Genomic DNA, 13,546 nt, shown 5'->3' with positions numbered 1-13,546 from the left:
TGCTAAGAAGGGTTTTCTGTGTTTTCTATATTGATTTCTTTTATTATTCAAATCACAAAGTCTCGATACTTGATAATAACTTTCGATTGAATTGCGGTTGTTTTGAGTGTAGACTCGATTTATACTTTGTCAACTTTATTTATTGTATTATTGTATACTACACTTGTTGAATCTATATAATAAATGTCCTTTTACTTTCCTTAGACGACATACTCCACCAACTCGAAATCACATATTGAGAATGTCACACAAAAAAATATTTTGAACAATAATATAAACACCAAATGCAATATAAGTAGAGAAACAATAAATCTTGAATATGAAACAATAAATTCGCCAGTTTCGAAAGAGCCAAATACAATTGTACGCGATTTTTCATCACAATACGCAGATTTGCCATCGGTAGATTTCCAACAAAGTAAGAACGTCGCTATTTAAAAGTGGCTGTGTTAATAACTTTTATATTCATTTAAGATGTAGATCCTGAAACTGTTTCTGATGGGCTGAAATACTTCAACGCGAATATAGCTTCAAAACCTACAAATTGCGGAACACAAAACAATGATTCTCTTAATACATATAACAACAGTTTTGAATATGACTTAGTGCAAACATCCATGAAGAAGGCCAGAAAAGAAAATAGTTTATCATTGGAATTTAATACTAAATTCGGAAGTGAAAATAACAGTACTTCGTCGAACGATGCCACTAAATCAGATTTATTGGTAAGTTTAAAATGTATACATAAAATTCATTCGTATAAATTTCAAATCAACACAAAAAAGTTCAATTTTGTTTCCCTGTGTGATATGAACTTGTTGATTGGCCAAGTCAGTCTACCGACCTCAATCCCATTGAAAACCTTTGGGGCGAATTCAAGAGACAACTCTCTAAGTGCAACCAAGTGCAGATTTGGATTCAGCGTCCTTAAAAACAATATTCAGTTCTTAATCAACAGAACCATAAAAAACTAACTTATTACATACAAACACTTAACCATTAGAAAATTTTATTTTTGTATGGAAATCGCGATTTATATCAATTCAGTAAACCGTGAACAAAATCAAAAGTTGTGCACCGATTGTAATGAAATAAACTTCATTTTATTCGAAATATATTTAACTAACTGTTTCTGGACCAAAACTGTGATGTTTTTCCCAATTTTATTTTTTTTTTTTAGGAAATTGTAAAGAACAATTTTTTTGTTCAAAACTTGAACGATGTCTCTAAAACTATTTGGAAAATTTAAAAACAATGTAAAGACGGCTTAAAGAGAATATTGTTTGGGATTTTTGGATATTTTTTTTTTAATTTAATATGGTGAACCGTTTTCAAGTTATTCCAATACATGTAGCGGAAGTGCCTTAATTTTGAACATAATGGTATATCTCGAAAAATCGAGCTGATAGAAAAAAAAATCAAGTGCAGATTTGTATTCATTGTCCCTAATAACCTTAAAAACGATATTCAGTTCTTAATCAACAGAACCATTGTTCCCTTGTGTTATCATCCCGAATCTATTCACTCACTAATATTGATGAGTGTTTCGCGTCGTTAGCCTGCTGAAATCTCCATCAAAGTGGCATATTTTCCTCAGAGTGTGGGAGCATAACTGTCCATCGCTGCTGTTTTTTTTCATTCGCCTCGTCGAATACCTCGCTACTAATGACGTGTCCCAATAACACCGGTTATATTTGTTGTTCTTCGCTACTAATGACATGAGCCAATAACTTAACCTTATCTGCCACAAATTGCCATAAATAAAAAAAATTGCATTTCGATGCTCGGAGCGTTAGACCTTCTTCTCTCAAGGCCCCCAAAAATTGACTAACGACATCTAATCCTTTCTGGAATGTTGACTTTGCTATAATCACCTCATCCACATAGCTTATTTCTTGGAAATACATAGGAGCGTTCACCAAGCAAAATGCCATAACGTTGTGCTCAAAAAGGCACTCATGCGCCATACAGCATTTATGATCTATTGAGGTATTTGGTAATAACCAGCCATCATAACCAATATTGTGAAGAATGCTTCCATTGGAAACTGCTTTTTGACGGTTATCAAATTGAGAGCGCGGTGGTCGACACACATACGACTCTCCGTCTTTACATTTCTTCAAAAAATTGACTTTTTGTAAGTGTAGTAGGTACAATAAAATATGTGCCAAATTTTAATAGGATAAGTTGATTAGAGTAGTGTACATATATTGGAGCTAAATATAAAACTGCACATTGTCATGAAATTAATTAAATAAAAATATTTTAATTAGCACAATGAATCGAGGACCGGTTAATACATACGCTAAATGTTGGACGGAACCGAAATACGAAACTGCCAAATATAACGATGTTTACACACAATTTTTTTTTTTGATTTCAATCACGAAAATCGCGTATTCAATCATTTTTTTAATTGAAACGTCTTCAATCACGGAAATGATAGTATCAATCACCCATTTTGATTAAAAACCAACACAATTTTCAATTAAAAATGTAATTGACTTTTGTCACGGAATCAATTAATTGTGTGATTGAATCAATTAAAAACGTGATTGATTTTTAACATAAAATTCAATCAGTCTTAATTGAATCAATTAAAATTTAATTTAATTTCGCGACAAAATTCAATCAACAATTTCATTGATTCAATTAAATAATTACTTGAAATTTGCTATAAATCTTATTTAGTTTTATTTGAAATAGAAGAAAATATGCGTTTCTTATAAAAAAATCTTCAATATTTTATTTTTCTGAATTTGATATAGACGAAAGAATTTGGTTTTTCTTATTTGTGTGTTTTGTTCTAACATAACTTGACATACAATTATGATCAATATCAACTAAAGGGTTAAAAAAATAAACTATATAAATCATTATTATTATCTGATGTCAGCATGTTCCTTTTAATATGTAGATGCGCCTAGATTTCCAATAAATCAGCAGCCTGTAAGCTAAATTAATTTTTTTGAAAGTATACAGAATAATTAGAACTTAGTTTTGTACAATTAAAAGTTAATTTAGTTAAACATTACCTGCATAGAACATCAAGTTCAATTCTTAGTTCCAGGTTGCAGATTTATAATCTTCTTTTGCAGTTGTAGTCTTTTAGCATAAAAAGGTGTATTAAGGAGCTCGGTAATTTAATATTAGTAACAATTCCTTTCCAAAATGTCCTTAATAGAAATCGTCTATTAAAATTTGAACCAATCAAAGACAAAAATAATGGTAAAGTAATGAAATATTTGGTGTTATATTGATGATACTTTGAAAATTCTGGAAACAGAAAAAATATAAATGGAAAATACATATTTTTATTATTTTCGGATATTTTTCATATTTTTAAATACAAAAGAAAGAACTTTTTTACCATTACATAATTCAGCTCATTAGTTTATATATCATATATACTGCTCTCTACTTGGGTTCGAACTGAAAAAGGCAGGTAAAACAAAAATGCAGTTAAATGCCAACGCTACTTCGCAACTTCAAGGCGAATCTTCCAACAAACCCATACCGCTCTTGGTTTTAAGAAAACTAGGAGTGAAAAAAATTATAATTTTAAAAGATCAACTAACAAAACATTCAGATGTGCAAAATTTGAAGAACGTCGGTTCATAAATACGTGAATTATGATCAAATCGGTGATAACTATATATGGCAGCTATATCTAAATCTGAACCGATTTTTTCCAAAATCAATAGCGATTGTCTTCTACCCGAAGAAAGACGTTATGTCAAATTTGAAGACGATCGGACTTAAACTGCGAACTGTACTTTGTGCACAAAATTACATATACAGACAGACGGACAGACAGACAGACAGACGGTCATCGCTAAATCGACTCAGAATTTAATTCTAAGCCAATCGGTATACTAAAAGATGGGTCTATGACAATTATTTCTTGGCGTTACATACAAATGCACAAACTTATTATACCCTGTACCACAGTAGTGGTGAAGGGTATAAAAATATATTATTTTAGTCCGTTTAAAGTAAACAAGCTGGAAAACGGTATTCACATTTCACAATTTCTTACCTTCAATAAACATAGATTGTTTTCCATTTTTACAATACCACAAAGCACAAACAGAGGTAATTTCAAATGCGTTCTGCCATATATTTTTCAAATATTTACCACGTGGCCATTTGTTGTTGCACACTTTATTTATTTAAACCCTTTGCTATGATTTATTGTTGCGTTCAAAATATTTATGCACACATTTCGAACGCAGCAGACAGAATGTCGCCAATCATGTCTTTCAATTTACGCGAAAAACAAAAACCCAATTGGAAACGTAACAAATATCAATCATTTTTTTAATTGGTTTTTATCCGGATTTGATTAAATAATTAATTGAATCAATTAACATATTAATTGAATCCGTTTCCAAATACAATTAAGTGTTTAATTGAAAAAATTTTGGTGATAATTTTTTGTGTGTAGACTTAAATTACGACACAAAAATACATGCACAGACATATAGACGGACATCGCTAAGTTTACTTCTAAGACTATTGCTATACTAAACTATTTATCTATGGATTTTAAACCTCCACTTCTGAATGTTATATAAAAATTAACGAACTTATTACTCTTAGAAGTACTAATATATTTAAAATTTTGTGGATCGAATAATGCTAAATTAATAATTGAAAAATGCTAAGTGAAATTTTTGGGGCTAAATACAAAAAATAAATGCTAAATCTAGCTGCAAAGATGCTAAAATGGTCACACTGGAAGAAATATAAAGATAATTGTTCCGAAATGACTACTCCCAGGCACGCCAAATGGGAACTAAAGCTCGTCAATTATGACTCCTCAAATTGTACAATTTGCACGACACTAGCGATATGAAGAAATCCAATTGAAACGTGTAGTCATACTACTTCTATAATAACTAATATTTATTTGTAAAAAAGTCTTCCTTATATCCTCAAAAATATATTTCGAAACATATTTTGCTCCAAGCATATGTATTTTGCATAATGTTACGACTTAAACAAATTTTTGTTGATTTTTTGTTTTTAATGAATGCAAGCCCATTTATACACATAAAAAATGTATCTCTCCACCAAATTAATATATGTTTGCATCCAGAGACATTATATTTAATAAAATGTGATGTCCCAAACATATTATACTAGTTTATGATCATTACTTGCTTGTATTTAAAAATAATGTGCTAAAAATTTGAGTTCCAAACATATATTTTTTACGCCGAAACATATGAGAAACAGTCTTTCGTCCGTGTATGTACAACATACAAACTAAACTATCCGAACAATGGATCGTTACACGAAGTAAATAACTATCACACATAAGTGTATCTTAGGATTTGGTGCGATATGTTTTTGTTATATATTACAATGTTACTTCTATTGGTGACTTTAGACTTTAAGTAAAAATTGACATTCTCCGCCGTTGTTTCAGGTGAAAAGCGGGAAACAAAGACTGCACTTTACAGTTGGGGCGTAGGAGCTCATACACCCCTACGGTGTGGATAGTCTTGAAACAGCCTCAGACCCTGCATCAGTTATAGCGAGTTATGATACGCGGTGGGACGATGCTTCGGTATCGGCCGGGGACTGAACAAATATTTGCGCTGTACATCCAATACCTGTATCATCACCCATTACGTTCGCCACATCAGTGTACGTTGTTCCAACTGGGGCGGCTTCAAAGAATACACAGGTGAGCTCCCGTTCCCTCCCATGTTCATGTTGCTCAGATCGAGTTCTGGGCATCATCAACGCAGCAGCCGCTCGTTTCATACCCGCTGGTCGAATTGCTCAGGTGAGACCCAACTTCCCAGAAGAGGCGGCGGGCTTCACACACAAGCGTGATGAACGCCGTCGTGCTAACGCTGCTGATCCTAGAATCAAGGAATTGACTCTAGAGTAAGGTAGTTGACAAGCACAAGTGGAACACATGGTTGAAGCACCTGAAGCAAAATAACCTAGACACGGGAACATGTAAATTGTGACCAACAGTGAGAGCCCTCTCGTGGTTACAAATCGCTTATTTTTGGAAATAATTCTGTAACTTTTGAACGGATAAAGATATCGACATAATTTATGTGTGAAAGCTGAGGTGACTGTAGTTGAAAGTTTTTCACTTCGGGGATATGAAATTTTGTTTTAGCTGTCAAATCCAATTTCGATTTTCATTGCTGGTAAAACAAAAAAAAAATCTCGTGTGTGTGCGAATATCTTTTAAATTTTGTGAGATATGGGTCCCACAATTTATTTTTTAACAAAGTGTGGTCAGTATCTTTTTTTGGGCAGATCCTTGTTTTCTTTTCTTAAATGTATCCTGTATATCAAAATCCTATACATTTTAGAAGAAAATCTAATATGGCTCCAGAAGCCACAGTTTAAATTAGATTAGATTTTACATTTTCCAGATTTAGATATAGCGCCCATATAAATCTTCCGCCAAAGTTATATTACCACCCGATACCAAATGTTCACTTCTGGCTACACATACAAAATTTGGTTGAAATCGGTTCAGATTTAGATATAGTCTTGACGCATTTTACCAAGCAAAGGTCTATGTTTAATATATCTATGTAAAGGTGAGTATTAAGTTCGAGTTTAGCCGCTAAAATTAGGGAGCCACCGTGGTGCAATGGTTTCACTGCAATGTGGAAAATAAAAAGGAGGTCCCTTGTCATTGAGCTTAACATGGAATCGGGCAGCACTCAGTGATAAGAGAGAAGTTCACCACTGTGGTATCACAATGGACTGAATAGTTTAAGTGAGCCTGATATATCGGGCTGCCACCTAACCGCTAAAATTGTCAAATTTTAAGTGAAAACTAAATCAGTAAAGAAAGGCATCAAATTATACATATTTGTTGCAAATTTTATTATAACTTGATGGGGAATAGCCCAAAGCAACTTTTTGTTAGAATTAATAATGGCCGACAGATCTTTAGTTGTTAACACAAGCTTTATTGAAACAACACTGAGCGCAAAAATTAAAGGAAATAATGACAGTACAGAATAACGGCATAAAAGAGACGAATGATGAGATAGACCAATTATGACATTTATATATTAGTGTACAAATGATTATTCTATATTCAAGCTACTGTCTGTGATGGTAAAGTGAATGCAAATAGAACTTCAACACTTTTCACAAAGTTTGTTTTCCATAAAATGGATTATTAAAGAAATGTAATCGTGAAAAAATGTCGATTTTAGCGGCTAAACTCGAACTTAATACCCACCTTAAACGAAAAAAATTTAAAACCACGAAAATTGAAACTTTTTGGTGCAAGAAACAATTTTTTGGGAATTACTGTTTTAAGAACAATACGATTTATTGGCCACGAAGGCTTACTGTATTGTTAAATAAATGAAATGAAATAAAAATTTGAAAACCCTTATAAACTTTTGTACTAATTATTATATCATTATGACTACTATTATAGTTATCCAGGGAAAATTGTTTTAAGATATGAATATACCATTCCCAAAATTCGTATCAAAAATCCCCAAATCCCTAAAGATATGGGACATATGTTAAAAATGTAATTTTTTGTAATTTGCATATTTCTAAGCTGTAGGATGTTGAAACCTTCCACATTTAGTGAACATATGTGCAATCGGTGCTTCGTCAAATGAGCATGTTTTAAAACAATCACCCATTTTCCTGAAGTCGCCCTCGCTCTCGCCGTCGCTTTTTGTCGTCTGCCGCTTTTAAGTCGTCTCGTCATTCATTTGGTATTCCTGCGAAGTGGCGACGGCAAGACGATTACTTTTTGTACCAATTACAATACTCGGTAATAAAAGGCCGATATTAGAGGTCTGCACAATTCCATTTGTAAACGCAGAGTACACGTGTACTTGCTACATGAGTACATCTATTTGAGAGAGTCGCAAGACAATTGGTACACATTTTGATGAACACAGAAAGCCACGAGTAACTTCTTGTTGCTACTCTGATGTCTTCACTACCAACAAATACATATTCCTCTTTCTCTTTTATTGAAGTGTACTCAGAGTGATCACGAGGAGTATGTTGCGAGAACAAAACTTCATAGAGTACTCCATGTACCACGTCCAGTTTCAGAAATACAAAAAACAGTTACGCTCCATAATATATGTTTTCGGTTTTTTATAAAGAACGGCAAACGTTAAAGTGTGTGATATACATAAATATATGAAATATGTGACATACATACATATTTATGATTAATAATAATGGAATGTTTTGCTTCGTACATATCTGAGAAATACTTGTGGTACCACGTGAAGTGAAGAGAATACATGTTGTACTTTTTCTCAAAAAAAAAGGAACAATAAAAATGCAGGTAGCATTTTTATTGTTCCTTTTTTTCGGAACTTGGTGGTATTTGACAAGCAAGTGTTCTCTTCGCTTCACTACTTGCGCTCCGAGAGAAAGACAGTGTATATACTATATTCGACAGCGAATTGCATACATGTAGTGAAAAGTTATTTGATGTACACCTCTAGCCGATGTCACTAGAAAACAATAAGCTGATGTGCAAAAAAAATTTTTCGGTTTAAAATATTTTTATTTCTGACGCAATTCTAAGTCGGAAAATCGAGAAAAAATATTTGAATGTGGATATACGAGGACAGTTAAAGCTTCCAAAACTACAAAAATGGCGACGACGCTGAGATCAATGGCACAAGGATCATCGTGAATGAAAATAATCAGCTGATGTGCAAAACTGAATTTCAATTGTTTGCGTTTAAAATGCTGTTTGTTTGTGATCCAATGTTGACTTGGAAAATCAAAATAAATGATAAATTTGACTCGGGAAATGATTTAGACATCTACATTAGGACAATAACAACATCCGGCATATAAAATTGGAACGACGTTGACATTATGTGTCCAAGGATCATTCAAAGTTCGACACAATTGTTACCTAAGTTTGGTGCTAAATAAAATACCTTAGCCTTGAAAGAAGGAGAAATAAATGGAATTGAATTAATTGTAGTGTTATTTTCTATGATTTGAATGTGATGACCATAACTGCTATATATACTGATTTTTTCCCATTTTTTTGTAATTGTTGAAGATTGGTCACTTTACCTCTCACCTCTCACCTCTTACCAATTTCCATTTTTTACATTTATTTTTCAATTGTTCGATTAATAAAGTCTAAAAAACTTCTTCAAAAATTAAACACTAAACTCGTCGCTGGTAAATTTAAAGGCGACAAAAAGCGACGATGTTGGCGACAAAAAGCGACACCAGGAATACCGATTTTCTTCGCTAGCAGAATATATCGACGAATGGAATACCAATTATGCGCTTTACAGACTATCAGTTATTCCGGACGGAATGTCGGTTTTTGTAAAGAACTTTACAGTGTGTCGCATCGGTACGACTTGTCAGCGATGACTAAATAATCGGTTAATGTGTTATCGATCCCATAAACATGCAGCAGTATCGATTATGCCTTCGGACTAAAGGTCTGCACAAGTATGCTTGAAAGCGATTTCAAATGGCTTGAATTTTTATAGAACATTCAAAACATCAGCGCTTCGCAAAACAAACCGAACAAATACATCGTTCGACGGCAGCATGGCTTGAAAACACAAGCACAACAAAAGGCAATCGAAACCAAAGCAAGCATAACAAATATCAAATACATGTTGCATAGAACATGTTGCTACTTGGGTTATAAATGTTTTGCGTGGGTTATGCATGTTCTACAGAACCTCAATCAGCACAGCACATTGGTGTGATTTAATTTTGTTTATTTCTAGAGTCGAACTTTTAGGATTAAAAATGAAAATAAATTACATTAACTTTCAATTTTAATTTATTTAATTTATTTTATATATAAACAGGCGGCACTATGCTTCTGTTTCACAAAACCACAAATAAAACTGCAAAAATAATATAAACTTACGAACTTATTTGGAAAATCTAATATAGCTTGAAAGAAAATGGCATCACAAAATAAATGGTAAACTTAGTACCGCCTTTAATGAAAAAAAACTTACGTTCGGGGAATCCATGGCTTGCAAAATTTTCCTTGCACACACACACAGTTCAATGACTACGCACCAACTGTCCCAGCATTTAATTTTTTGCTTTCAGCTCTTTTAGAAGATGTTTCAAGCATAACAAAATGTTGCAAACACTTCAGAACATGCATACAGGTTCTACAATGCTTGCAACTTTGATGCTTGGTTTCGAATAGAACCTTCAAAACATCGTTCGTTTGCAACCAAATATTGTTAGGTTATGTTCTGATATTTGTTATACCCTCCATCATAGGATGGGGGTATATTAACTTTGTCATTCCGTTTGTAACACATCGAAATATTGCTCTAAGACCCCATAAAGTATATATATTCTGGGTCGTGGTGAAATTCTGAGTCGATCTAAGCATGTCCGTCCGTCCGTCCGTCCGTCTGTTGAAATCACACTAACTTCCGAACGAAACGAGCTATCGACTTGAAACTTGGCACAAGTCGTTGTTATCGATGTAGGTCGGATGGTATTGAAAATGGGCCATATCGGTCCACTTTTACGTATAGCCCCCATATAAAGGGACCCTCAGATTTGCCTTGTGGAGCCTCTAACAGAAGCATATTTCATCCGATCCGTCTGAAATTTGGTACATGGTGCTGGTATATGGTATTTAACAACCATGCAAAAATTGGTCCACATCGGTCCATAATTATATATAGCCCCCATATAAACCGATTCCCAGATTTGGCTTGCGGAGCCTAAAAGAGAAGCAAATTTCATCCGATCCGGCCGAAATTTGGTACATGGTGTTGGTATGTGGTCTCTAACAACCATGCAAAAATTGGTTCACATTGGTCCATAATTATATATAGCCCCCATATAAACCGATCCCCAGATTTGGCTTACGGAGCCTAAAAGAAAAGCAAATTTCATCCGATCCGGCTGAAATTTGGTACATGTTGTTGGTATATGGTCTCTAACAATCATGCAAAAATTGGTCCACATCAGTTCATAATTATATATAGCCCCCATATAAACCGATCCCCAGATTTGGCTTGCGGAGCCTCAAAGAGAAGCAAATTTCATCCGATCCGGCTGAAATTCGGTGCATGATGTTGGTATATGGTCTCTAACAACCATGCAAAAATTGGTCCATATCGGTCCATAATTATATATAGCCCCCATATAAAATGTTCTCCAGATTTGACCTCCGGAACCTCTTGGAGGAGCAAAATTCATCCGATCCGGTTCAAATTATCTACCAAGATTTTATGTCTATAGAAAATTTTGTGAAAATTTTATTTCTATAGAAAATTTTGTGAAAATTTTATTTCTATAGAAAATTTTGTTAAAATTTTATTTCTGTAGAAAATTTTGTCAAAATTTTATGTCTACTTTGTCAAACTGAATTATATACGTATTGGATCGATCTTTTTTGATTTAATATATACCACGTAGGGACTTACATACAATTTAGAAGATGGTGTTAGGAAGTTTTAAGATACCTTGCCATCGGCAAGCGTTACCGCAACTTAAGTAATTCGATTGTGGATGGCAGTGTTTAGAAGAAGTTTCTACGCAATCCATGATGGAGGGTACATAAGCTTCGGCCTGGCCGAACTTACGGCCGTATATACTTGTTTTATTTGATGTTTGAATGTTTTGCTTATAGCTATGTTTTGAAAGTTCTATTCATGTTGCAGAACATTTTGAAATTTGAAAATTCAAATATGCTTGTGCAGACCTTTACTTCGGACTTAACTTATAATGTGCACAATATATGGGATATGTTCGACACGAGCACTGTCGTCCGGAATAACTGATAGTCTGTAAAGCGCATTAGTGGCGACTGACGAACAGCGACAAAAAGCGACGGCGACTTCAGGAATAAGGGTGAATGTTTTTCTTTTTCAAAAATTGACGATTTTGGGATGAGAAAAAACTCATATAGCCCAATTTTAAATATTTGCGGAAATTTAATTTTCCCGGGAATAAAATCCTATTCTAAACAGTAGGGGAAGGGAATAACTAGGGAGAAATGATTTCGAGTATTCGAAGTCAGCTGTTTTGCTTCAGCTGTTTTATATTGGAAAATATTTACATACAAATTTTAAATTGAAATTGTATGAATTGACAAAGAAGTTGATTTAAAGGAGAAAATGTGAAAAATTGTTAAGTGCAGTGTTTATGATAGTAGCTGAAGAACAGGCACATCTACATAGCGATGTCCAACGGATAGAAACCAAAGGAGAGAAAGCTACGCGACGCCATTAACCAGCGTTGCCAATTTAGCTATTTTCCCGCTAGATTTGGCTTTTATTGAAGTCGTTTAGCGGACCGTTTTAGCTATTTTTGGCTTTTTTTATTTTCGACATGTTTCTATTGAAATATGTATAAAACGCTGTTTTCTATCTAAGCCTTGTTGCCAGAATAAGGTTTTCTTTCCACATATTTCAAAGCTCAATTGAAACATTACATTTAGAATATTAGTATTTGACTCACCCAGAAAAAAGTGACCCCTTCTTTAAGTTAAAATGAACTCATTGTGAAGAAAGTTGAACTTCGTATAGCGCCAAAGACATTTTTATTTGTTTGAACGATGTGATTTTCGTTGAAATTAGGTAGAATGCATTCCATATATTAGTTAATATTTTCCTATATTTATGTACCACTATACTACAGAATGAAAAAATTTAACTGATTTGAATTCATATATGGAATGATTTTATTGATATTTTTCATTCATTTGGACAAATCTTACATATTTGTGGTAAAACTTTTACTTCATAATTAGAACTGCTTACCTTCGTTTTTAAATACAATTTTAATTTTTAAATAAGCAATTTTATCTTCAATAAAAGACATATTTTATTAATTATTGAATATATTTATTAAGAATCAACAGCATCGACTGTCCTTGAAATATTAGTTTATTATTCCACTATTTCCAATTTCCATGTGATATTATCAACTTAAAACGCACGTTTTCTTCTTCTTGTACTTTTCACTTTTAATAAGTTGCTGCCTCATGATTTTGTCCTCCTTTTACAATTTCAATACCTAAAAATATAAAAAATCATAAACCATTTTTGTTACAAAATGTTAGCGTCACTGAATATTACCTAATAATTGAAGATTCCAAAATGACAAATGAAAGGGTTGTTATTTTGTTGGTATTTTCTTTCTTTATACAGCATCACGAACATTCATAGATTTATTTTCAAAAAACGAACATTTTTCTCACTAATTTAAATTAACAAATATTTTATATATTTTATTTGTTATTTATTATATTATTTTACCATATTATTTTTTAACAATCTCTCCGTATACCACAACAACGCGATTTCAACTAAAAAAACATTCCACGCGCAAACATATCGATTACACCCACGCGCAAACACATCGATTACGATGACAGGTATCGATTACAGGTAGATAATAGAAATATAGGAAAATTTCCTATATTCTAACTAGTGTGTTTTCTTAAGTTTTGAAAGGATTCCATACTTCTTAGTACGTATGAACTAAAATTTTTTTCTATGCCAAGTGTTGTGCGTATGTATGAAAAACTTTCTAT

The 13,546-nt window shown here is 33.1% G+C and overlaps 1 protein-coding gene and 1 long non-coding RNA gene across 7 annotated transcripts in view; one reads left to right on the top strand and one right to left on the bottom strand.

The window, feature by feature from the left end:
- The window catches only part of E(bx) (nucleosome-remodeling factor subunit NURF301 E(bx)), a 154,798-nt gene that overhangs the window by 80,312 nt on the left and 60,940 nt on the right, over positions 1-13,546 (top strand). For 3 of the 6 annotated variants that reach the window (XM_075304065.1, XM_075304063.1, XM_075304064.1), the window contains exons 10-11: positions 205-418; positions 475-725. The exons of 2 other annotated variants lie outside the window; for them this stretch is intronic. In XM_075304065.1, the coding sequence (XP_075160180.1) occupies positions 205-418; positions 475-725 (465 nt within the window). Of the gene's footprint in view, positions 1-204; positions 419-474; positions 726-13,546 lie in introns of those variants that run through there. One more of the 6 variants, XM_075304067.1, reaches the window with a different exon arrangement.
- On the bottom strand, positions 12,833-13,389 carry LOC142233220 (uncharacterized). Its single transcript, XR_012721359.1, has 2 exons — positions 13,089-13,389; positions 12,833-13,026 (listed from the first exon to the last, which is right to left on the bottom strand). It is a non-coding gene; the product is annotated as an uncharacterized LOC142233220 (long non-coding RNA).

The sequence above is a fragment of the Haematobia irritans genome, chromosome 4 (genome assembly GCF_050003625.1).
Source record: "Haematobia irritans isolate KBUSLIRL chromosome 4, ASM5000362v1, whole genome shotgun sequence".
Lineage (NCBI taxonomy): Eukaryota > Metazoa > Arthropoda > Insecta > Diptera > Muscidae > Haematobia > Haematobia irritans.
The sequence above is the reverse complement of the archived record's forward strand: the minus strand, read 5'-3'. Positions and strand labels throughout refer to the sequence as shown.